Consider the following 27,772-nt stretch of genomic DNA (forward strand, 5'->3'; position numbering starts at 1 on the left):
AAGCCAATCGTAGCCAATCCGAAGGGAATATTACAAATCTGACTGATACATCTTGATCACATGACCAAAGACAGAGTGTGTGCCAATTTGAGTGAATTTTGGACAACATTCGTAGGAGTACTAGCAAAATATTTGTTTTGAAGAATTTGGAAATGGGCGGGTGCTATATGGGAAGTTGCATCATGATCCAAGGAGTCCGGGGAAAGCATATTTTTGATGTCATGACCTATGGTTCAAAAGTTATAGGCCAAAAAGCAGCTATCACTTTTGATTTTTCAGCTCTCCTTTTTTTTTCATCCAGTAAAAAAACAAAATGGCACAAGGTGGAGTGGTCCTTGACAGGGACCAATTCAACTGTTCCATATGTCTGGACGTGCTGAAGGAGCCGGTCACCATCCCGTGCGGCCACAGCTATTGTTCGGATTGCATCCAGCAATACTGGGATCGGGGCGACAACCGCGGCGTGTACGACTGTCCGCAGTGCAGGCAGACCTTCAACCCCAGGCCGCACCCCGGGAGGAACACCATTTTGGCCGAGGTGGTGGAGAAGCTCAGGAACACGAGTCTCCATCAGCGGGAGACCTCGGCGGCCCCCGCTCGAACGAATGTAGGTGTACAGAAATGTATTTGATGACTGAAGCAAAGTAAGACATATTTAATAATGACCAGGCATTAAGTGAATATTATATCTGTATGGGGTCCTCCTCCCCCAGAAAACATTTTACACAGTAGATGTATTTCCAATTTGATAACAAATCCTGGAGACATTCAGAAGAAATGACAATTCAGGAGCACGGCAGGAGATGGGGTCGAAATTCAGCCGGATTCAGGAGTGTTGGCAACCCCACTCAACTCTACATCAACAAGACGCATAGGCCTATATGATGACAACAATAATAATCATGCAAATGATTAAAATAGAACCACACTATAAAAACCCTTTTATCAGAGCCATTTGTAAATAAAACAGGCAATGTTCTAAACTCAATATGATGTAATTTTGGTATGAGTTTGGTATGAGTTTTTCTTTCTCTCTTTTTCCCTTTATTTTTTCTTATCAAACACCTCAATGGCTCTCTTGAAAATCTGGCACCACCAGCAATACTTGTCAACCAGTATTCTATATGTGATAAGATCAATGGTCTTTGCCAACTTTGTCAACCACAGTGATAAATAATTAGCCTAATTAGAATGACGAAAACAAGCAGCCAAAGTGCTAACCCATGTAAAAATCAAGACGCACGCACACGCGCACACACACACACACTATTCATTCATTGTCATTCATTGTCATCTTTGTCTCTTTTGCAGCAGATGGTTGTGTTCTTTGACTTGGAGACAACAGGCTTAGGTAACGTGGCAAAGTCTAAATTATTTTCAGAGGATTTCTTTATAAAATGATATTAGCTATGATATTTTATTATGCTATCGATAATAAACTATTTGATCCTGTTTGTTTGCACTCCTTATGGATTTGAAACTACAGTATTTTATGCCTATATTGTACAAATAAAATACACATACATCACTATATTAGCCCTATTAGTTCCACAAGCAGAAAAGTAGTAGAGACTGTAAGTCTGACTTCCTCATAGTCGAGTGTGTGAGGATAGAAGGCCTCAAGGTTATATCTTAAACTTGTATAAACAAAGACTGCTCTGTTTCAGTGGTGTATGCAGTTCTGTATTGTCTACATCAAATGAAGCCCATCTTTCATCTCTATTCATTGTTTGCCAAGCCAATTGTTTTAAAGGGGAAGACCACCCATTTTCAATATTGTCATTAATATACATTAGAGGAGTTGTGTGGAAATAATTTAGAAAAAAAGTTCCCCCCCTTCTGTGTTGCCTAGAACTGGAGGATTGATTTGGGGGTTTGTATTGTAAAGTACAACTTGATGACATCACACATTGTACTTTACAATACAAACCCCCAAATCAATCCTCCAGTTCTAGGCAACACAGAAGGGGGGGAACTTTTTTCTATTTCCACAAAACTCCTCTAAGGTATATTAATGACATATTTCAATATTGAAAATGGGTGGTCTTCCCCTTTAAGGATCAAACTGGGATAATTAGTTGAATTGTTCTTCACCTCTCTCTCACGCCATGTTCCTAACTTGCTCTCTCTCTCCGTCTCCCCCTTGTTTCTCTGTCCTACCCAATCAGACACAGACCGTTGTCACATTTTGCAGCTGGCTGCCATCGGTGGTACCAGAAAGTTTAACAAGTTCGTCTCCCCGTACCGTGACATCGATAGCGATGCCTCTCGCATCAACGGCTTCACGACCCATAGAAGGCGTGGTCGGCGCTCACTCCGGCTCCACGGACAGCCCGTCGACACCGTCCCCATCAAGGAAGCCATCACTGACTTTATCGACTTCCTGCGATCCTTCCATGGTCCTCTGCTGCTCGCAGCCCACAATGCCAGGCGCTTCGACCGCAAGGTGTTGATCAGGTGTCTGGAAAGGTTGTCCCTCATGGAGGACTTCCTGAAAGTGGTCGACAATGTGTTTCTGGACACTCTCTGGCTCGGCCGGGAGCTGTTCCCTTCTTTCATCAGCCACAAGCTGAGGGATCTGGCGAGACGCAACAACATGTCCTACGATGCACACGACGCTCAGGAAGATGTCAGGGTTCTGCAGAAGCTGTACAAAAAGTGGAAGCCAAACTGGTCCACTGTACAGAGGTGCTCTTATCCTTGGTAAAAAAGAATCCAGCGTGCATGAAGCATGTGACCCCGCATTGGCAGAACTCTCTTGATACAAGGCTCTGACTGCCGTATTAAGGAGCTCTGATATAAGCCAAAAAAAATGTACAGGTATTTCTGGTCCATTTACAGTTTTCTTAAATGTCAGTTTGTAGCTGACCAAGTGTTCTAAAAATGTAAACAAATACAATGTTGCCTTTGTATTAACAATATTTCTGTTGTGTTTAAAGCCAGAATTCTTTTTGTCAGTTTTGTTCCACACATGATTCGTTCTAATCATGTGTTTTAAAATCAGGTACAAGAGAAGAGAATGTAACTGAGCAATGCTCTCTGCTCCAGCTAAGTGTCTTTGAGCAAAATCATTCAAAACCACCATTCCTCCAGGAGGAGATTACAGTAGATTCTACTGTAGGCCACTGTCTTCTACTGAGTAGAAGACTGTCCCTGTAGCTCTGGATCTGAGCATGTGTAACTGTGTAAAAAATGTGAAGCTGTGTAGTTTGTGTACCTGTGTTGCTGTAATAGCAAAACGTTTGATCATTTATAACTTCCTGGTTAATAAAGTGTTTGAGACCATGCTGCCTTTCCATCTTTCACCAGTGTTGTCTTTGCTTTTGAAGGTTCGTTCTTTTCACATTATTTCATGTTGAATGTTTTTAGTTTTTATCAACAGAGTGAAATCTAGTCTGGCCAATGATTTTATACTGTAACTTTGATAATAATAAAAACCTGGGCTATTATGTGCAATAGGTTAGAAAATAACAGCAAGCCAGCTGGCATGACATTAAAAAGGTGCATAACTGCATATGGTACGAGTATGTAGCCTGCCTAGGGTGACCATATTTCCAGCCACTCAAACCGGGACGCAAAACACTGTTGCCTAAAACTGGGACCCTAAAAGCAATGCGCACGTTACCGCGCACGCGCGTGCCCATTCTCTAACGTTCGTGCACGCGCACACACGCACCGCAGGGTTGCAAACAGGCAGTGAGTGATTGACAAACAGCCTCAGCGTTGAATTCAGACACACAATAAATGTGTTCCTTTTTTCTGGTTGGTTAGGTGAGCATGTTTTCATGAAAAGAAGTTAAAGAACATGATAAATGTCTATGCAACCACTGAAAACAGCTACTATTATTTTAATTCTGGCGAAAACCGGGACAATTTTGCAGTCAATGTTGAAAACCGGGACATATTAGTGTTTTAGAGATATTTGTCGGGACACCGGGACACGCAGCTTGAAAACGGGACTGTCCCGGGTAAAACGGGACGTCTGGTCACCCTAAAGGCGCTTTTCCACTGCAAGGTGGAACCAGAACTTTCAGGAACCAGAACCTATTTTTTTGGTTCTGGTTTTGTTTCCATTGCGAACGGCCCGGTTCCAGACAAGGTTCCTGGAACCTCCTGGAACCTTTTTTAGGTCCTGCTCCTGATGTAGAACTAAACTTGAGTTCTGGGAACCTATGGGCGGGGCTAGCAGCGCTCCTGCTCTCGATTGGACGAGCGGAGGTAACGACACAGAGGAGAACGGGGAGAAATCTCTCACAACACAACAGCGTCATTTTTAAAATCCTATTCCGACAGACAGAAACACAGAAACACTATGGACGCGACGCCAGACGACAGCCACGACACATTGGTCAAGTGAATGTGATGATACAGGCTCTTATTTGTGTCTGGGCGGGAGAAGAAAATATCCAGAAGGAGCTAGAAGCATCCGTTCTAAATGAAAGGATTTTCAAACAAATTCCGTCGCCGTCGTCTTTCTGAAATGGGCGTCGAGACGAGAGTGCACAAGCAGACAGACACGGTGCCAAGCAAAAATAAAGAAAATGTACGTCGATAGACCGACAACAAACTAAAACAGTGGAGATAAGCATTTCTACATTCGCCCGTTCATTGGTGACTCGAGCCAGCACTCAGCAGCCGAGCCGTGCGCTGTGTTCAGGACACGGACACGCTTGCTTCGTATCGTGTGTGTGTGTGTGTGTGTGTGTGTGTGTGTGTGCGCGCGTGCGTGTGTGTGAGAGACACGCTTTTTTTCTCCCTAGAGCAAAGGCAGCGTGTACCAGCTCAGTACAGTTAGCAGCTTGTTTGAACGTTCTATTGTTTTTTATTACATTTTTATATCCAGAAAGTAGTAACTAAAGACGTATTTCTTACATACAGCTGTTATTTTAGATTTCCGAATGTGCTGCTTTTCAAATGACCAGCTGTTTTGTCTCAGCCAAATCAGGCTGACCAGTGGAGCTTCTCGGTTGGGTCTGGTTATATGGAAACAAAAGCAGAACTTGGTTCTGGAACTTCACAGGTTCTTGAAAGTTCTTGGTTCTGGAAAGTTCTGGTTCTAGTTATGGCTTGGCCCTGCAGTGGAAATGCGCCGCCTGCCCTACATGCTGCTAAGATGAAACAAACAACAGTTGGGTTGTAGATAAGCGTGATGATGAAGACAGACACATTGGTTGATTTGTACTGCTCAAAGAAATGAAGGGAACAAAATGTTCCCTTAAAATCTTTTGGTGAGAGTAATCTTCTTTAACACCAGAGGTTTTTTTTACTCATCGAAGCCATTCCTTGTTCCGTTATAGTTTAGTTTCTATTCTGTTTAATATCGTAGGAGTGGCTTGTATTATTTGATCGTCACGCCCACCCGCAGATGCTCCTGAACAAGACATAACATGTTCACTGCACTCACAGCTACTCTCTAACGTTCTACCAGGGACTCGCTGACCACGTCGTAATGTAAGACATACGCTCATAATGATAAACTATTACTGTACCAAACGTTGCTTTGATTGATAATACGAATTTAATGTAGGCTTCTTTGTATTACACTTTGTTTCATGAATCATGTAGCCTCAAGTTTTTGCAACGGGGCTAAAGGAAGAGGAAGACAAGCAAAGTAAGTGCGTCATTATCATGTATAGAGAATGTTTACTTTACTTTATATGGTCGGGACTCGGGACAACGCACATTCGTGAACACTGCATAGCATAATAAACATTAAACATTACGGATTTAGCGAATACTACTTTCCATCTAATTTAACTAACCATTCTGGTAACGGTTTTCCATTCCAAGAGGCACATAAAGTGGTTCCTGTGTAAGTGTAAATACGCCGAAAAGCTTACTAGGATCTACTTTTAGTTGACTTTGTACCAGTGATTTGTAGTCATGAAACTGTACTTTTTCCTGTGCAAACTTCTAATAAATTTTTCAATCAATGAATAGCCTATATGATAACAACAAAAACAGTTAAGTTAAAACCTAATTAAGAGGATAGCCTACAATCTTATAAGTAATATGTAGCAAATTGCAACACTAGATTTTTTTATAATCGGTTGAATCTAGGGTTGCAATACCTCCCATAGCCAATGCATGAAAACAGTTTTTTGCTATCTGATTGTATTAAACGACTTCAAACTCACCAATATTGTGGCTCTATGGAAAGCTTGGAATTTACTCTTGCTATCTGCAAAGTGTTTGTTTCTGAAAAATCCACCGTATAATTGTTATGATTTATTTTCTGTTAAGAAATCCGAGCAGACATGGTTTATTTTCTAAGTGTTGAACTTCGAAAGCGCTCGTCTTCTATAACGCCATGTCCCGCTGCCTCCTGCATTATGTGACATTTAGAACCAGGTGGTCACAGGACCGTTGAGGGATTTTCCACGAGCGCTTCCAAACTCCAGGACTTGGAAAAAATGATCTCCTGAACCAAATTTCTTGGATAGAAAGTAGCTCCTAACATGTCTACTGTGGATTTTTCTGAAACAAACACTTTGCAGATAGAAAGAGTAAATTCCAAGCGTTCCCGAGCCGCAATATTGGTGAGTTTGACGTCGTTTAACACAATCAGATAGCAAAAAAACTGTTTTGATGCATTGGATCCCTATGGGAGGTATTGCAACCCTAGATTCAACCGATTATAAAAAAAATCTAGTGTTGCTATTTGCGGCTATTAAAGTAATATGTGCTGTTGGGTGTGGCTCCTTGGTGCATGTCCATGAATTGAATACCAAGGACCTCCAAAGTAAACAACAAGAGTTCTTAATTTTTGTCTAATAAAATATTCAATCAAAGCAACAATGGAGATACTTCCAGTCCGAACAACCTTTGATGGAGAGGACATTTTGTCTGGTATTCTGACCTATGTCATGTCCAGTGTGTCTCTCTTCCGATGAATAGAGGAGGCATTTGTAAATACAACAGGCAATGTTCTAAACTCAATATGATGTATTGGCACAGTGATGGTATGAGTTATATTTTTTATCAAACACCTCAATGGCTCTCTTTTAGTCTTAAACATCTGGCTCAGCTTGTGAAATTAGCCTTATTCGAATGACAAGATAAAAAGCAGCCAAAGTGCTGGGCAAATTATTCATTCCTTGTCATCTTTGTCTCTTCTACTGCAGATGGTTCGTGTTGTGTTCTTCGACTTGGAGACAACAGGCTTAGGTAACATGCGTTTGAGTCTAAATTATATATATTTTATTATGCTGTCCTGGCAATAATAAACTAGTTGATCCTGTTGTTTGCACTCCTTATAGATTTGAAAATATTGTATGTATAGTAGGCTATATTGTACACAAAGTATAGATACATCACTATATTAGCCCTATTAGTTCCACAAGCAGTGGAAAAGTAGTAGAGACTGTGAATCTGATTTCCTCATAGTCGAGTGTGTAAGGCCTCAAGGTTATATCCTAAACTTTCTTCACTGTCTGGCCAAAACCTCTTAACTCCTTTTTAGATTTTTTGGCATGAATCAGGGCTATTGAACACCATTTACAGCTGAGTGTTGGTTAAAATAATATTGAACCAATGAAAAGTAGTAAAAAGCCCTTCGGTCAAAACCTCCTAACTCCACTTGAGCTCATTTTCCCAAAAATGAACATTTTGGAGTTTTTGGCCTGACAGCAGAGCTATACAATAAAAGACTGCTCCGTTTCAGTGGTGTACTACAGTATATATGTAGTTCTGTATTGTCTGCATCAAATGAAGCCCATTACGTCTTTCATCTCTGTTCATTGTTTGCCAAGCCAGTTGTTTTAAGGATCAAACTGCGATAATTGGTTGAATTGTTCTTTACCTCTCTCTCACGCCATGTTCCTAACTTGCTCTCTCTCTGTCTCCCTTTTATTTCTCTGTCCTACCCAATCAGACACAGACAATTGTCACATTTTGCAGCTGGCTGCCATCGTTGGTGCCAAAGAGTTTAACAGGTTCATCTCCCCGGGCTGTGACATCGATAGCGATGCCTCTCGCGTCAACGGCTTCACAACCGATATACTGGAATGGGATAGCTGGAATGTATATGATGATGGCTTTGGGCGCGCACTCCTGCTCCACGGACAGCCCGTCGACACCGTCCCCATCAGGGAAGCCATCACTGACTTCATCGACTTCCTGAGATCCTTCAATGGTCGTCTGCTGCTCGCAGCCCACAATGCCAAGCGTTTCGACCGCAAGGTGTTGATCAGGTGTCTGGAAAGGTTGTCCCTCATGGAGGTCTTCCTGGAAGTGGTCGACGATGTGTTTCTGGACACACTCTGGCTCAGCAGGGCTCTGAACCCTCATTTCAGATGGCACAATCTGAGTTATCTGGCCAGATGCTACAACATGTCCTACGATGCACACGATGCTCAGGAAGATGTCAGGGTTCTGCAGGAGCTGTACAAAGAGTGGAAGCGTGGAAGTGGAAAATGGTCCACTGTACTGAGTTGCACTTTTTTTTGGTAAAAGAATTCCAGCTTACTTGAAGCACGTGACCGACATTGTTATTGACCCTGCATTGGCAGAACTCTCTTGATACAAGGCTCTGACTGCCGTATTAAGGAGCTCTGATGTTAAGCCAAAAAATGTTACGGGTATTTCTGGTCCATTTACAGTTTTCTTAAATGTGTCAGTTTGTAGCTGACCAAGTGTTCTAAACATTTAAACAAATACAATTTTGCCTTTGTATTAACAATATTTCTGTTGTGTTTTAAAGACAGAATTCTTTATTTCAGTTTTGTTTTTAGTAGAAGACTGTCCCTGTAGCTCTGGATCTGATCATGTGGAACTGTAAAGTGTGTGTACCTGTGTTGCTGTAATCGTAGGCTGTAATAGCACAATGTGTGATCATTTATAACTTCCTGGTCAATAAAGTGATTGAGTCCATGCTGCCTTTCCATTTTTCACTAATATTGTCTTTGCTTTTGAAGGTTCGTTCTTTTCACATTATTTCAGGTTGAATGTTTTTAGTTTTTTTTAAAGAGTGAAATCTAGGCTGGCCAATGATTTATACTGTAACTTTAATAATAAAAACCTGTGGTATTATGTGCAATAGGTTAGAAAATAATAGCAAGCATGATGTTAAAAAAAGTGCATATGGTATTAGTATGTAGCCTGCCCTAAATGCTGCTAAAATGAAAAACAGATGGGTTGTATAAAACCATCGTACTAAAGCTGATAAAGACAGACACATCGGTTCATTTAGATGTGTCTGTCTTTCACAAGGATCTAATACATTTTAGATCCTTGTCAACCGCTGGTACAACTGGACTCAGTGAGATGATTATACTTTCAGAAGTGACACGTCTCATGTTTTCTGGTGTCCCTGTTTTAGAGGTAGACTAATTAGCCCCATATAGAACCTCACCCGTCGCTGCATACTGTTGTGCTATGCAGCGACGGGTGAGGTTATGGGGCTACCGTATAATAGGAGACTGCTAGCGCAATCCATGCCTGTTATGTATGTGTTGCTGAAGGAGTGTGTAGCAACAATTTCGCCCCAAGTTCATGGCCGTAGTGTTTGACTTCTCAGTAAAAAAATGATTTCATACCAAAACAGTTATTTATTTTATATGCACTTACCGCTTTTCTATTTGATTTACCAAATCTTAAGAGCTAGGAATAATACAATAACATATAGAGAAATTAGGAAGATATTTGGCACAAGCGTCTCAGCAACTGATTAAAATTAGCCTAAATTGTATAATATGGGGGTTCTAGGTCAGGGAAAGACACATGCAGTTGTACTTAGAATATACTCTGTGTGTGTGTGTGTGTGTGTGTGTGTGTGTGTGTGTGTGTGTGTGTGTGTGTGTGTGTGTGTGTGTGTGTGTGTGTGTGTGTGTACACTCACACGCAGATAAAATACACTGTTACTATAATACACCCAATTACTAGAAAGAGAGCGAAAAATAACCGAATGAAAACTGCACAGTTATTGCCAAGAGCCGTCTCCAGTCCCACAGCACCCTCTGGTGGTTGCAGGACCAAATCCTACAAATACAGCGAGTAAAGTTAGATCTTAGACATAATAACATCTTTTGTATAACGGTGAGAGTAATCTTCCTTAACCACTGAGTTTTTTTTAAATCATCGCAGCCATTCCTTGTTCTGTTATAGTTTTTGGAGCCGTGGGCGGAGCCCATGGTCTCCCTGTGCACAGCTTTCTGCTTTTGTCCCGTCTAGCACGAAAAGGATGTTTCGTTGAGTTCGAAAGCATCTACGCATGCGCGACTTTTACCACGCACGCACGCACGCACGCACGCACGCACGCACGCACGCACGCACGCACGCACGCACACACACACACACACACACACACACACACACACACACACACACACACACACACACACACACACACACACACACACACACACACACACACACACACACACACACACACACACACACACACACACACACAGGGCCGTGCTTAGCGATTTGGAGGCCCCAGGCAAACCCCAGTTTGAGGCCCCTGGGTCGGGAGCCATATGCGGGTCGCGGACCAATTTCTAGGGGTCGCGAATAAATACTCCCTTATGTTTTGTTTCCTATATTTTAGCTTTTAATTATTTGAAAATATATATATATATATTTTTTTTAATAACACAAGTTTAATAGCCTATAAACTCTAGCACTTTTTCAAAAGAATTCCAGAGAAAATAATAACAGGAGGAGGGAGAAAACAGGGGTTGGGTGTTTTACTCAGGGACACTGCAACACATTGCTAACCTGGCCTGGAATCGTACCTGTGACAACCAGGGATCTGGTTCCCTTGGCAGGCTCACTAACCACTCAGCTATGGATGGCCACAATGTTTGACATATAGAACATAAAGAATGAGCTTCAACTTCTCTCACCAGAAGCAACTTACACAGGACAGGTAAAGTAATAAGAATAAGAATACTGAGTTAAACATTACATTACATGACCATGTTAACAGCCTTTTGTTAAGGGCCCTTTTACTATTTATATATGAGGGTATTGAGAGCTTGAGTTTGAGAGCTGGTGGGGCACCAAATGAATTTGGGGGCCCTCAAAACGTTAAATATAAATATATACAGTATAAATCTTGTTTATATTTTTAAGGAGACTAAAGTAACTTGTGACATTAAAGCTCTTTTCAGATAATCAGAGCCCATTGTTGCAGCGACAGGCCAACTTCTTTCAGGTGGTAATTAGCTGCATGTCTGTGGCAGAAATGTCATCTAAGGATGGTTGCTTCATGTTAAATAACACACTTCAGCTCAAGTTTCATACACTATTAAACCTATGAATTGAATCAGTGTTATTACTTATAGTGTTTTAAAAAAAAACGTAATTTTAATAAGAATAAGAATAACTTTTAAGTGCATGTTTTGCAGTGGTTTTCAAAGACAAAGTTTGTCTCACAGGACAGTCAGTGGGTTAAGGCTATACATATCCATTCGAAGTTAAACACATACATTACATGACTATGTTAAGGGCCTTTTTACTGTTTATTTATATTTGACGATAACTCATGGAGCCCCCTGGGTGTTTCTGTTTGAGGCGACCGAGTATTTCCCGGTGAATCTGTGCGCAACGGTGGGGGCTTGGGAGTGTGGGGGACACGAATCACTGACTATTGCTGATGATGGAGAGGTTATATAGCTTAGCTTTTATGTATTATGTTATGTAATGTAATCTTGCCGATTTAGTAAGAGACTCGTCGCCAATTGCAAGATATTTAAAAGTTATTTGGGGCCATGATGATATCCTTTCTTCCCACAACAAGGATTTATATTGTCTGTGTTATTGTTTACAACCACAATTATTCACGTGTGGCAAGATCGCGGTTCACTAGTTTTAGTAGGCTATAGACTCGAGGTGGGTGAAGCCTTTTCAGAAGTTAATTTAATGTTTTCCATTTAATGATTTCCTTTATCCTCATCTAATCTTGCGCTAATGCACGCAACTGTTTTTGCCATGTTTTAAGGCCGTGTATGCTTTTCAGAAGTTAATTTAATGTTTTCCATTAAAGGATTTCCTTTATCGTCATCTTCCGCTAATGCACGCAACTGTTTTCGCCAGGTTTTAAGGTCTTATTTTAGTTGTTTCTCATAAGCTCGCAACCCTCCTTGCCCATCGGCCCCCACCTTTGCGCACAGATTCACCGGGAAATACTCGGTCGCCTGTTTGAGAGATTGAGAGGCCCCAAATGGATATATTTGGGCCCCTCAAAATGTTAAATATAAATAAACAGTATACAAACTATGCGTGCCATCTTTAAGAAGCCCCAGTAAACCCTGTGAAAGTATTTCAAGTTAAACATCACATTTCATGTTAAGGCCCTTTTTACCCTTCTTTTATATTGATCTCATCCCGGGCCCCACTTCAAACTATCTGGGGCCCCCAAAATGAAATGGAATTGATACACATATATTATATGTATATATAAATATGGGGGCCCTCAAAACTTTTTTTAAATATAAATATATACACACACTTTAGAAATAATGTATCCATTCCCTGCATCGATCCTTCTTAAAGTTAAAGTAATGTACGTGACATCACAGAACAGACACAAAAGAACCGCTTGGGTAATCAGGACCATTGTTCTCTGGTCACACCTTTGAGAGCCACACTCTTTTCAGATTCTAATGAGCTAATGTTAACCCTCACCCTCACTTCAACTGTTCTCTGTCTCACAGTTGAGAGCTCAACTGGGGCCCCCTGATGGCCATGTTGGTTAAAAAATAAAATAATAATAATAATCTCATGAGGCCCCCAGGCTGTGAGGGGGCCCCAGGCGGCTGCCTAGTTTGCCTGTATGGTAAGCACGGCCCTGCACACACACACACACACACACACACACACACACACACACACACACACACACACACACACACACACACACACACACACACACACACACACACACGGCCACGTCGCTCGCACACACACACACGCGGCCACGTCGCACACACACACAGCCTCGGTAAGGAAGCAAATGCACTGACAACAGACAGTCAGTGTGAGATGCTACTAGCAGCAGGGCATGAGTAGTAGTATGAGACAGACAAAACGGCAGAGATTTACAACCACAATCAAAACTACAATATTACCGCTGACGGCGTCGCGCGCAGCAATTAGCGAGTTTAAGCTCGCTACGGCAACGGCAGATGACAACGGTAATCAGAAATGATCCGCGCTCGATAGATTAACCTGCCGTCGCCGCGGCCGTCCATAGAGTTATGCGGCCGTCTCTACTACGGCAGAAGGTCCCTTCCCACGTAACGCCTACTCCGTCTGCTGCATGTGCGCGTCGCAACGGGAACCAAAGCGTTCAATGAAAGGGGTGGGAGCCTTTTCCATACGCCAACTCTCTTCACCAAAAATAGCCGATCTACAAGCTCTTGTAGCATCTTGTAGTGAGCTTGTAAATCTCCTACTTTTGGTGAATATCCCCTTAGAATAGGGATGCTGGGGTTTAGTGATTGAATGCCAAGTATAAACGTTTATTTTAAATCTGTCCTAATGAAATATAAGGGAGCCAAGATTTAAGGGAGCCTCCGCACACTCAAAAGTGTGCAAAATCATGTTCTTTATTTTCAGTTAAATAAAGTGCAAGCTTTTGGTCATATACCTTCTTCAGGCATGCAGCACCTCGATGAGCGGTGGTCCTTTCACTATTAATCTGTCCTAATGGAAGCAGATATTTTTGTTGTTTGTTAGGCCTATTATGGACAGTATTTGTTATTTCAAAAATAGTAAATATGCTGCATTTGCATAAAGCAAGTATTTGTCTACTCCCATGTTATGAGTAGTAATATCTGTTTAAGGTATATTTAGAACAGATAAGAAATATGCGATTAATTTGCACATAGAATTCATAGATCTAGAACACATAGAATCAAAAACAGATCTGGAACTGCTCAAATTCACGGCTCCACTTCGAACCAAGGTTTGATTTTTTTTTTCTATTCTGTTTAGATCGTATGGGTTAAGTATCGTTTCGTGGCTCGTCACGCCCACCCTCAGATGCGTGTGACTGAACTGAACAAGCCATAACATTCTTATCTTCTCGGCGATTCACTGACCACGTCGTAATGTAAGACACTTGCTCATAATGGTAAACTATTATACTGTTCCAAACATTGCTTTGATTGATAACACTAATTTAATGTAGGCTAATATCTTTGTATTACACTTTGTTTCATGTAGCCTCAAGTTTTTGCAACGGGGCTAAAGGAAGGCTACAGAGGAAGACAAGATGCCAGTAAGTGCGTTTGTGTTCAAACAAAACCTTTTTTGAGAGAAAGTTGAACGTTCTGATCATTATCATTTATAGAGAGTGTCATTGTTACTTAACTTTATTGGTTAATTATTTGGTCGGGACTCGGGACAATGCACATTCATGAACACTGCAATACACATTAAACATTACGGATTTAGCGATTGCTACTTTCCATCTAACTTAGAACCTTGTAAACAACACTCAATGCTTCATCAACAAGAGGCATAGGCCTATATGATAACAACAATATAATAATAATAAATACAGTTAAGAGAAAACCTAATTTAGACTAAGTACGTAGTCTACAATCTTATATTGTAATTGCCAGTCTTTGGGGTGTTTAACTTTTTTTGTTTTGACTACTGTTCTTCATTTTTGTCTAATACAATATTCAACCAAAGCAACAAGGGAGATACTTCCAGTCCGAACAACCTTTGATGGAGAGGACATTTTGTCTGGTATATCTGACCTATGTCATGTCCAGTGTGTCCCTCTTCCAATGAATACATTCCCTTAGAGGAGGCATTTGTAAATACAACAGGCAATGTTCTAAACTACAGTACAGTACAGTGATGATGGTGTGAGTTATTATTATTATTATTTTTATCAAACACCTCAATGGCTCTCTTAAACATCTGGCCCAACAAGCTTGTTTCACCACTTGTGAAACAGTATTCTATATGTGATAAGACAATCATACAATGGTCTTGTTCAGAACAGTATGTTCAGTATGGGTTTTGATTGACTGAAGAATTTATTTCGAAGTTTGCATATGGAAAGGTACTAAAAGGAAACTCGGGTAAGCCTTGCGGCTTATTTCCATTGAGATCCGTTTCTTTAACTCCTATAACATTGCATGACAGACAGATATAGAACACAGTACTTCATTCAGTCTCTTCAGCTAAAAAATACTATATTGTGTAGGCGTAAACCTCGTCAACCATGTAGGCATGCAGTGATAAATAATTAGCCTAATTAGAATGACAAAAAAGATAAAAAGCAACCAAAGTGCTGTGCAAATTATTCATTGTTGTTATCTTTGTCTCTTCTACTGCAGATGGTTCGTCCTGTGTTCTTCGACTTGGAGACAACAGGCTTGGGTAACGTATTATTTAAACTGGTGTATGCAGTTCTGTATTGTCTCCATCAAATGAAGCCCATAACATCTTTCATCATTGTTTGCCAAGCCAACTGTTTTAAGGATCAAACTGCGATAATTGGTTAAATTGTTCTTCACCTCTCTCTCACACCATGTTCCTAATAGGGCATTCACGAATAGTGATTTTTACTATTTGAATTAATCGACCTCAAAGTATTCGAATAGTCGAATATTCGACAGGACTGGCCAAACTGTCAAATATTAAGTAAGCAAGAGGCGAACATTGTGAAAATAGCCGATCTACATGCTCACAAGAGCATGTAGATCGGCTATTTTCACAATATTTATCTGCGGAACCGAGTCACATTAAATGTAATAGCTACAATTCCAAGTGCTTGTCAGGGTGGGGGTCCCCAGTTCAAAATTCAAATATGTTATTTTGGGGGTCAGGGCCTAAAAAGGTTTGAGAACCCCTGGTATAGAGCATTAACAAATTAATCCACCAGGGGCATTGACAACTCATTCTTATGACTTCCTATCTAGCCAAGTTTTATAAACAATATATATATTTTTGTTTTAGAAAAAACAAAAAAGTGAATATTCGACTTTGGTGAACAACGTCGAATAGTGACTTTGATATTCGAATATTTGGTGAATGCCCTAGTTCCTAACTTGCTCTTTCTCTCTCTCTCTGTCTCCCTCTTGTTTCTCTGTCCTACCCAATCAGACGTGAACTATTGTCACATTTTGCAGCTGGCTGCCACCAGTTTTGACAGAAGGTTTAACCAGTACGTCTCCCCGTGCTGTGACATCGATAGCCGTGCCTCTCTCAAAACCGGCTTCACGACCCATAGAAGGCATGGCTTTCGGCGCACACTCCTGCTCCACGGACAGCCCGTCGACACCGCCCCCATCAAGGAAGCCATCATTGACTTCATCGACTTCCTGAGATCCTTCGATTATCCTCTGCTGCTCGCAGCCCACAATGCCAAGAGTTTCGACTGTAAGGTGTTGATCAGGTGTCTGGAAAAGTTCTCCCTCATGGAGGACTTCCTGAAAGTGGTTAGGGACAATGTGTTTCTGGACACTCTCCATCTCAGCAGGGAGCTGAACCCTCATTTCAGAAGCCACAAGCTGAGTTATCTGGCCAGCTGCTACAACCTGTCCTACGATGCACACGACGCTCAGGAAGATGCCAGGGTTCTGCAGGAGCTGTACAGACAGTGGAGGCCAAACTGGTCCACTTTACAGAGTTGCACTTTCTATTGGTCTATCTATATGTGACCACGTAATTCCCGGTCTACATGTGACCACGTAAACGTGACCAGCACGTTTCGGACCCCGCATTGGCAGAACTCTCTAATACAAGGCTCTGACTGTGCCGTATTAAGGAGCTCTGATGTTACGCCAGAAATTGTGTTCGCCCTTACTGGTGTTTCTGGTCTATTTACAGTTTTCTTTCATATTTCAGTTTGTAGCTGATACATGTTTTTGTTTGAATACCCATTTCTATTGAGTGTTAGTGTTTGTGATTTTGGTGTTAAAGTCTCAACATGTTTAACATGTTGATGACAAAAAAATAAACACACACACATGCACGCTCACCTGTGGAAAATGAACGATTGCAAATGGGGATAAATATATAATTCTTTACAATGTGTTCTAAAAATGTAAACCAAAACAATTTAGCTTTTTGTGTTTTCTGTTTAAACCCAGAATTCTTTATTTCAGTTTTGTTCCACACGATGACCAAAATAAAATACTGGAGCACTCGACTGGATCTTCCTGCTCTCATAATTTGAAGGGTTGACTGACGTTTCGACTTGCATCTTCCACTTGCATCTTTCTATTTAGGCCTAGAATTATTGAATGCTTTAACCAGTGAAAAATAGCAGATATACAAGCTCACAACGTGGCACCGAGTGCCGCGCTGCGAGCTTGTAGATCTGCTATTTTTGAAAAAAGTTGTGAAAATGTGTGCAAATCTTTGAATATATGTATTTTCAAAGCAAACGTTTGTAACTCAAATTTTGCTTCTGGGTGGTCCCTGGAACTAGATATTTTGAGATGCGGGTCCGTGGCCAAATAAATATCATTTTGGCGGTCCTTCACATGAAAAGGTTTGAGAACCACTGACATAGTAGTCTCTCAAGAACCATTCTGGCTAGCTATCGTCACGAAAAGGGACCGCCCACTTGTCCCTTTTCTGTGAAAAGGGACAAGGGGGCGTAGCCATCATTGACTCTTGTCTCGAGAGATTGCTCAAGAACAGACTAACTGAGCTCCAGTTAAGTGAAAAGGACCTTTTCTTTGACGATGGCTAGCCAGATTGCTGACATATAGAAACATAGGTTTTTCAAAAAGCCTAAGAAGGATTCAAAAGACACTTATAGAATCGGGTCAAAATTCAAATTTTCACGATTTTTCAAAAATGGATCTATATCTGCTATTTTTCAATAGTTAAAGCATAAAATAATGATACACAATAAAGGTGTACCCGTTCTAAATGGGTTAAAGTGCCCATTTATTTATTTATTTTATTTTTTAATTTTGTCCCACTGTTGAAACTACCTACAACTGGCTGAAACGCATTAAGACATCTCTTTGTGGGTACGTACATACCGTATCTGAATGTTTGCCTTGTGAATGAACAACGTGTACTCACGGGGTCCAGACAGTTGAGGTGTCCTCCCAGTGACGCCGCGTACAGTCGTCTGTGGGAGGGGTGGAGGCACGGGGAGGAGAACACAGCCCCGCCGCCACAGTGACGCTTCCACACGCACCGGCCCACCTGCAAATACATCAGTGGTTCTCAAACCTCCAAGGGTTGACGTGCATCATTGGGCCACGGAGCCCCATTCGATGTGAGCGTTTAACTATCAGACCCCCAATCTACAGTACACAGTGTTGATTAAAACCCGTTCAGAACGGGTACACATTATTGTGTATCGTTATTTTATGCTTTAACTATTGAAAAATAGCAGATATACAAGCTCACAGTGCGGCACCGAGTGCCGCGCTGCGAGCTTGTAGATCTGCTATTTTTGAAAAATCATGAAAATTTGAATTTTGACCCGATTCTATATGAATGAATGAATGAACATTTTATGAATGAATATTTTATTTCTTTGTCTGGACAACATTTGACCCTTCCCTTTATCAGACAGTTTTCAAAGTGGGTGACGGGGCACCCTGGGGTGCCGCAAGATCATTTGGTAATATTTGGAATTTATTTGAACACTTAAAGCTATACTATGTAACTTTTTTAATAAAACAAATCTTAAAATTGTCCTAATTATTAAATCTCTAAAGATTTAGAACACCCACTCTGTTCATTTCAGCTCCCAAAGCCTTTTCTTTATATGTGTTCTACTGAGCTCTGGTGGCCGTGACCGGGGCTGTTTTTCCTGGCAAAATTACATCATCTGCATCATCCGCCAATCACATTGCAGATCATACACACATGATACACTACCGGCCAATCACAGCGCAGTGCCGGGCTCTCTGGTGGGTTTAGGAAACACGCCTTCAGGAAGTACACTGCAGTGTTTACACTGGAGGAGTCTAGCATAACTCCCCAACCGCTGCTCGTAGAAGGACACGGGAGACCTCATTGAAAGCGTCTCGGCGAGGCGAGGCGGACGCGGTGGTCTAACGGCCCGGTCCGCGGGCGAAAAACGGACGAAAAAAGCAAACGCGACCGCGGTTTGCTATACTGCTACAGACCACCAGTTGAGCAACTTACACAGTATAGCTTTAAACAAATATTTGGTATCATTTTAAACGTGAAGTACAGAGTTATTTTCAGTACGTTTGAACCAAAATGGTAATTATCTCATCCCATGAATATACTGGGAGTGAAAATTAAGAATGTCATGTAGGTAATATTATTATAATATAATGTAGGGGTGCCTCGGATGAAAAAGATATTTATAGGGGTGCCCCGAGCCAAAACAGTTTGGGAACCCCTGGCCTAGAGAACTAACAAAGGCAACTGAAGAGGCCCAGACAAGCTCAGCTCTCCACTTCCTGCCCCACAGGGGTTAAAGCAAAAAGATTTATTTTCAGACCATGTCCCAATATATGATTTTAGAAACATGGCGCGAGCAGCGCACACCAATATTTGGGGTGTTTTCCCTGAAGTTCTGAACTGCCTTCACTGAATGTGTGTGTGCATCAATCCATGCTTCATTTTATAGAAGTATCTTCTGAAGTTCTGTTGTATTATATCGTCGTTGTCGGGTGGAAACCTCGTATCTCCAAGTTTCAAATTTGTATGTTCTTTCGCAAAGTAAAGCCCTGCTTCATCAGACAAGGCCGTCGCACAAAAGTAGTGAAAACAGCAGATCTACAAGCACACAACGCCTCACGGTGCGAGGCGTTGTGTGCTTGTACAGTAGATCGGCTGTTTCCACTAGTTTGAATCATTTTTAAAATGATAAATGCTAATCGAACGGTTTTGGACATACAAGGTTTTCATCGGACAACGACGATATGCTAAGCCGCAGCCATCGCTACACCTCCCACTTCATTTATTTTTTGCGGATCTGCACTGATCTCAGAAATAGCCCCCAAGGAATCCTCAGGAATCCCCAAGACTGAGAACTTTAACCCCTGTGCCCCACCATTTACTATGTTGCTATCACCAAACTGTCAACCACACACTCAGGAAAGCCCCTCCGTCTCTCGCCTGACTTGTTATTATAACCCCAGCGAACACATGTACCCACACAACTCTTGGCAACATACTGCACTTTGCATGAACCGTTATGAATCTTTCACATGGTGCAAACTGTTTAACTCCACGTGAGTCGACTGCCACCGGGATGTCTTACTGCCATGCCATAAAGTGTCTTGTCTTTCTGCGAATAAACCAGAATTTATTGAACTCTTCCCGATGTATCGTCTTCCTTTTCTGCTGCTGTGAAGGCATCACTTTGGGTTGTCAGAAAACTTCTCTCATCCAGACAGACTCAGGGGAGATGGAATTAATTTCACTACCATTTCTATTTCAGTTACTTGTCAAATCTGCCCAGAAGTGTCTTTTTTTATTCATGTTACTGATCGGGACATTTTCCATATACTAACCTTTATTGTATTTCTGTATGTATTCTGTGCTGATGGCAAAACTTTGTGTCCAGTCTACAGGGCTCCAGTTGTCACATAGAAATGACTTGTTGACCAGGTGCAAAGTGCATGATCACTATATATCTCTATCTCAGGGGCCAGGGATTGGCCCTGTGACCTTTAGGTCTGTAACTCTCAGAGTTACAGACCTAAACTCCTACCTAACTCAGAGCAGGGCCATAATGAGCAATGCTAGCCATCCTCTACACAGCATAAAAGGCCAGAAAAGCAGTCGTAAGGACATGTTCCGTCCGTGGCCCTGCAACAATAATCGTTTTAAGAACACTTTTATTCCCTCCGCCATTAGACTTTTTAATTCGATGGCCAGCCGCTAGACCTGGACTACTAATTTGTTTTTTAGGCCTATGCAATGGACTTTTTATTATCCCCATGGTTACCTTTTTAAATGCTTTTTAATGTTTTTATGTGTATTCACTCTCTGTTTTTAACCTGTGTCCAATTCCTCTTTTTGTGTTGTGTTTTTAACTAATATGACTGTATGTAGCTATGGGATCAATAAAGTATCTACCGGTATCTATCTATCTATCTATCTCTGATCAGGGGATGTCTCATGTGTCGTTTCGCAGTTCAAAGAAATCTATTCTATCTTCTTGTATTCAATATGACAATGAAGTAGCCTATTTGTATTGTATAAGTTAGTAGCAGCTGTGATGTTTTCTACATTCCACATGCACTCAAGGTCAAATCTAATGAATGGGCTTTTGAGTCGGCAAAAGATATGACTAAACAACTCCCCGAATTCCTGGGTCCCTCCTCTCTCTGGGATGGGAGGGGAACCCCGATGGAACTCTTTTAACCGTGTGTTCCACTGCTTTTCCTTCATGTTGCGTTAATCTTAGCTTTAGCTGACATGAATATCACAGGGAGGCCCCTCCTGTCCTGTTCCTCAGACTAAAATGTTGAACGAGGCTCTGAAACTGCATTGACTGTGAGATTTGATTAACTACTTCTGTGCACTTGTGTATTGTTGTGTCTAGTATGTATTTTGTCATTGGTGTTTTATGTGTGGCTGCAGTAGGGGTGAAAGCCCACGCTAAATGTCCCTTGTGGACAATAAAGTCTACCTTAACCTTGACACATCCTATATATTTGCTTGTTTTCTCTTTTTTCCTCTGTAGTTTCCCGGAGAGAGCTTTGCACTTCTGTCCGGAAAGCAAACGTGTGCACTAATTTACTTGTTGAATAAACCACCAAAAGACAGCTCTTGCTTCCATTCTTTATTTCCATCGTGAACTGGTACGTTTGAGAAAAAGCCTCATCACTACAAGCTCACAACGTGTCGTGATGCGATGCGTTGTGAGCTTAGATCTTCTATTTCCACACATTTTTGAAAGTGTTTGAAACTATATTAACATTTCTCAACATGGTAACGATTATGACGATTATACAAAATAACTGCGATTACCTCAAATGATTGCGATTAGAAGACTATGTTAGAATTGTGACAGCCCTAATCGTTAATCACAATTATTAGTGTGACATTTAATTAACCCATTTAGGCCTAGAATTATTGAATGCTTTAACCAGTGAAAAATAGCAGATATACAAGCTCACAGCGTGGCTCCGAGTGCCGCTCTGCAAGCTTGTAGATCTGCTATTTTTGAAAAAGTCGTGAAAATGTGTGCAAATCTTTGAATATATGTATTTTCAAAGCGAACGTTTGTAACTCAAATTTTGCTTCTGGGTGGTCCCTGGAACTACATATTTTGAGATGGGGGTCCGTGGCCAAATAAATATCAGTTTGGGGGTCCTTCACATGAAAAGGTTTGAGAACCACTGACATAGTAGTCTCTCAAGAACAGACTAACTGAGCTCCAGTTAAGTGAAAAGGACCTTTTCTTTAACGATGGCTGGCCAGATTGCTGACATAGAAACATAGGTTTCTTTTCCAAAAATCTTAGAAGTGTCGAAGCTTTTTTAATCAGACCAGTTCACGATGAAAAATAAAGATGGAAGCTTGAGCTGTCTTTCTGTGCAATTTATTCAAACCAGTAAAATAGTGTGTACACACGTTTGCTTTTCAGGCAGAGGCATGAAGGTCTACCAGAAAGCAACAGAGGACAGACATGAAAAACACAAATATATATAGAGAAATGAGTCTCAAAAACCTGGAACTAGTCTCAAAAATCTATTAGCTAGCAGACATGGGAGTGAGCGTTGCTATGCTACCGAAGTGGCCTTGGAGCGTCCACAGAGGCCCTCTGTGAAAGAAAAATGCCACTTTTCTAAGATCAGGAGACTACAGAGTGGTCAAATGAATTGAACTATTTAGCTAGTAGTCGAACATGTGTCAGTGAAGTGCTAATGTTGACAAATGATCCAGCAATCAGTTAGACACAGAGATAAATGCACCTACACATGAACTAGTGCTAATGAAGAAGTGAACACACTGACTGTTTGTCACTGCACACAAAGCACGGGTCAAAAGGTCACATTCAGGGCCCCTCCATCAGTGGGGAATTACCCCATATGATGTACGAAAATAGAATGAGCATATGATCAGTAAAAATAGTATCACAGTGTCATAAGATAAGAGTAAAAATAGTATACAGCAGGGGTCCTCAATAGGCGGACCGCGGTCCATGTCCGGACCCAGGCGCACCTCCGTCCGGACCGCGGCACATTTCTGAGAAATCTCCGCACAGTTGTATCTGACGATCGGACTGACTGTGTGTGATTTGTGTTTGTGTGTGCGTGGGTGTGTATGTGCTCATTCGCTCAAACACATACACAGGCTCACAAGACACACCCCTACGCCAATTTGCAAGCCCACAAAGCGTAGCGGGTGCAACGTGCTGTGGGCTTGTAGATCAAAGGTTTTCCTTCCCTCCGACGCAGTCTGCTCTCCATGCTGCTCCCCCCTCCCCTCCCCTCTCCACACACTCATGCCGCTCGCTGCCTGAAAAAGTTGCTAAAACCTCTTGGAAACCATTGCTCCCACTGGATTAATAACTTAGAGATCTTCTACCTTTGGCTGTTCAATTGGAGAGGACAACAGCAACACATTAATATCCACGATGTAAGGCTCCAACTGCTTGCATTAGACGAGAAATGGTCGCGAAACTCGCGATGCGTGATCATGCGTCTTTAACAATGTGATGTGTCGTCGCATATTATTGCCAGCTATCCTAGGCTGTGTTAGGTTAATAACTATGACTCGTTGACCCTGATTTGACTGGCCATTTGACATAGGCAACAGCACAGTCTGGCTTGTGCAGTACGTGTGTCAACTGAATGTCAAGTAATCCTCTCCCCCTCACGCTAAGTTTCACTTTATTTTCCATTCTGAAAGACAAGCCTAATATTGCATTCATGCTCTTTAGTTTCCAATAATTAAACTATAAGCCAGTGTTTTATTGCTACACAATAAATGTAAATAATGTAGCCTACTCTACATGCATAAATAATTATCCATTCATCCATCCATCCATCTTCAACCGCTTATCCAGCATCGGGTAGCAGGGGTAACAGTTCCAACTGAGATTTCCAAAGTTCCAAATAATAATAATAATAATTAAAATAAACAATTCTAATGATTATAATAAACATACATACATACAGTACATACTGTATAAATGTATCCGCCTTATTTCGCCTTCGCCTTTTTTTCGGACCCGGACCTGTTTCAAAAAAATATTTCTGGACCTTCAAGATTTGTATTTGAGGACCCCTGGTATACAGTATCACAAGGTTAGAAAAATCCATATCAGAAGGATTCAAAAAGACACTTACAGAATCGGGTCAAAATTCAAATTTTCACGATTTAAAAAAAATAGCAGATCTACAAGCTCGCAGCGCGGCACTCGGTGCCGCGCTGCGAGCTTGTAGATCTGCAATTTTTTCAATATTTAAAGCACGAAGGGAAGGCTTACGCACACCCAGTTCCTCTCTCAGCAGGTGCGTTGGTAACAAAACATCAGTTCAGGCCAAAGGTGGTACTGCAGCTGAAATGCTCTGAGAGCCATTCAAAAATGAGAGAGGCTCTCTATTCAGGAGTGGTAATTTAGCCTCAAACCTTTTGAAAAACGTTTTTGGGACATAAACAATATGACATAAATACTTTTTAAATGCATGGTGTATCAACTTTAAAGGTGTCAGGGTGACAGCCCTACCTGTGGGTCCAGGGCGTAAAGGTGTCCATCGTGTGAGCCCACCAGCACCAGGCCTGTGAGGGGGTCCACAGCAGGACAACTCTTCACGGCGCCCCCCGTCTCAAACACCCAGCGCGTCTCCCCGGACGCCACGCTCAGGAAGTACACACAGCCGTCGTAGCAACCTGAGAGCGCCATAACAGCATTGTACATTATCATATATACGCAGTGTTGGGGAAGTTAAAGTTACATGTAACTGAGTTACGTAACTAGGTTACATTTTGCTGTAACTTGCTGGTAACTGAGTTACATTCATATTTCTGTAATAAAAGTCTGGGTTTCCGAGGCTACTCGTCAAGTAACTGAGATACTTTTTGGGTCATCTTTGGCTCAAGTTACAAGCGAAGTTATAATTTTACATTTAAGTTTTGTTAAGATTGACGATCAAATGTCCTCAACAGATCATCATTTTCTTATTTTTTTACTTTATTTTAGGAACACAGATGTTTACTAAAGACATTTTATATTTTTGAAATAAAACATAAAACTCAGTTGAGAGGCATATTTCTGCTGGCATGTGACTTTTTTTTGTAGGATATTATATTTTGTTTCATGTACACCAAATGTACATTCTCAATTTAACGCTGAAAAAAAGAAAAGTAACTCAAGTTACTTTTTCTATGTAACTTTAAACTTGAAAGTTATATTTCTCCAGGGGTATAACTTTAACTTGATCAAGTTACTGCCATGGTGAGTTACTTGTAACTGTTATGCTTTCAAAGTAACTTCCCCAACACTAATATACGTGATGGTCACTTATGTTATGACGTGCACTTGTTATGTTTAAGAGGACCACAATGGAAATAAGTCCTGGACTTTATTTGTGTTCAATCCTTGACTGGTTTATACTGTGTTGGTTATTCATTTTCATATAAACCTTTACATTTACTTGCGTGAAGGCCGAGTGTTTTTATCAGTATATCTTATAGAACCATGTGTGTCTGATGTACTTTCTTTATGAAATACAACATAATATAATCTATGTAATCACCTGTGCCTTAATTATTAGTCTAGGGACCTAAAGCAGGAGGCCACAGCCTTCAGTCCAATTAGAAATCCTTTCATGCATTCATGGCCAACTCCGGAAATGTGAATTCAATGACGAATTGTCCACCATGTGATGTGTTGACAGATTTGTAATGTCAAGGTCTATTTTCGGTATTCCGATATGACGCAGGATGATATCCAACCTTTCTATAAGTGTATAAAAACCTCTGCAGCCTGATGGCCTGCACTTGATATTAGGATATCATCCTGCTATCAACTCACCCGGGTTCCTGAAGCTCGAATAAATGGCTAGATTAAAGTTAAAGGTTATTTTCATGCATTGAAATTATTTGTATTTACTTGTTTTGTTATGCGACGTGCACAAATAGAAACTAAAAGAAAAATAGCAATATTTAGCAATTTTTTACAAAAAATCTGTAAAATCTGCAGCAAGTCATGATCTGTGGTCTAGGTCTCTCCAAAATCAGGACCGACACCCGAGCCATAAACCTGGCATCAGCCAGGCTCTAGTATAGTAGTGATATTGAGATGGACAAACCCAGGAAACCAGTAGATGTAACAGACAGGCTCATCACGTTGTGACACTGACCTACCACCACCAGTCTTCCACACCGAGTCACGGCGGCGGAGGACTCGATTCTGTCCCCCAAGACTCGCTCCCAGAGGAGCCCCCCAGTGGCCAGGTCCAGGGCCTGCATCCTGTGGGAGTGAGAGCCGATGAACACCGTGGCTCTGTGCTCCTCCCCTCCTCCTCCTCTTCCTCCTCCCCCCTGCACCAAGATGACCGGAGAGGCGTCCACACACCTGCCCGTGTCTGACCACCAGCTGACCCTCAGGCCCACAGCGCCACTCTCTGTCAGGGAGGGGAACAGCATTGGGTTATTATTACTAGAGTTCACAGGTTCTCTAAACTTTTACATTTCAAGTAATAACCCTCTTAACCCATTCAGAACGGGGTACACATTATTGTGTATCATTATTTTATGCTTTAACTATTGAAAAATAGCAGATATACAAGCTCGCAGCGCGGCACTCGGTGCCGCGCTGCGAGCTTGTAGATCTGCTATTTTTTGAAAAATCGTGAAAATCTGAATTTTGACCCCATTCTATAAGTGTCTTTTGAATCCTTCTAAGACTTTTTGAAAAACCTGTGTTTCTGTGTCAGCAATCTGGCTATAGCCATCGTCAAAGAAAAGGTCCTTTTCGCTCAACTGGAGCTCAGTTAGTCTGTTCTTGAGGGACTACTATGTCAGTGGTTCTCAAACCTTTTCATGTGAAGGACCCCCAAAATGATATGTGTTTGGCCACGGACCCCCATCTCAAAATATTTAGTTCCAGGGACCCCCCCCCCCCCCCCAGAAGCAAAATTTGAGTTACAAATGTTCGCTTTGAAAAATACATATAAGATTTGCACACATTTTCACGACTTTTTCAAAAATAGCAGACAACAAGCTCGCAGCGCAGCGCGGCACTCGCTTGTATATCTGCTATTTTTCATTGGTTAAAGCATTCAATATTTCTAGGCCTATAAAGGAGTAGTTCACCCCAAAACAAACTTATTTTCTATCAATTACACACCCCATGAAGACCTGAATTCATGGAGATTTTTTGTTTTGTTTTTGCCGCATTCCTGCTGGTGATGAGATATCCCTCAAATGTATCCTGTATCCTGTCACATACAACACATACCAGACAGCTATACGGCAAACACTGTGCTCATTGTAGCACTTACTGCATCTGTGTGTTTACCTACTCATGATAAACAGACCCTTGTTGGGACAGACGACAATTAAGGTCATTGCACACGTGCTGCGTTTTTCAGGCTGAATATCGGAGTGAATTTCGGGGCGCGTAAATAAAAAAAATCAACCTCACGTTATGTCAATCACGTTTGCACACTGCCGCCCGTTTCGAATTTATTTTCGGACCAGGGTCGATTTTTTTCCCGCTTTTCGCAACTGTCACCACTGGGTCCTTTGCTCTCTCTCTCTCTCTCGTTGGCCTGAAAAATGCCTTAGAGGATTTCGGATTTCCAAAACGCAACGAAAGAACGCAGTGCAGTGTGCAACCGGCTTTAACCCATTTAGGCCTGAACACATTATGACGCAATATTTTATGCTT

The 27,772-nt window shown here is 41.5% G+C and overlaps 2 protein-coding genes across 2 annotated transcripts in view; one reads left to right on the forward strand and one right to left on the reverse strand.

Annotated features, from left to right (window-relative positions):
- Positions 1–27,772, reverse strand: part of aasdh (aminoadipate-semialdehyde dehydrogenase) — an 83,880-nt gene that overhangs the window by 21,557 nt on the left and 34,551 nt on the right. Inside the window, exons 13-15 of the mRNA XM_080726996.1 lie at positions 26,241–26,504; positions 24,605–24,768; positions 18,010–18,135 (exon numbers count right to left, since the gene is read on the reverse strand). Coding sequence (XP_080583122.1) covers positions 18,010–18,135; positions 24,605–24,768; positions 26,241–26,504 — 554 coding nt within the window. The remainder of the gene's footprint in view (positions 1–18,009; positions 18,136–24,604; positions 24,769–26,240; positions 26,505–27,772) is intronic.
- Positions 5,366–8,872, forward strand: LOC308282690 (DNA polymerase III subunit epsilon-like). Its single transcript, XM_080723079.1, has 4 exons — positions 5,366–5,451; positions 5,566–5,611; positions 7,125–7,167; positions 7,874–8,872. Exons 3-4 carry the CDS (start codon positions 7,125–7,127, stop codon positions 8,449–8,451), a joined length of 621 nt encoding a protein of 206 aa, XP_080579205.1. The 5' UTR covers positions 5,366–5,451; positions 5,566–5,611; the 3' UTR covers positions 8,452–8,872.

The sequence above is a fragment of the Nannobrachium achirus genome (assembly GCF_963921795.1).
Source record: "Nannobrachium achirus genome assembly, chromosome: 1".
NCBI classification, from domain to species: Eukaryota; Metazoa; Chordata; class Actinopteri; order Myctophiformes; family Myctophidae; genus Nannobrachium; species Nannobrachium achirus.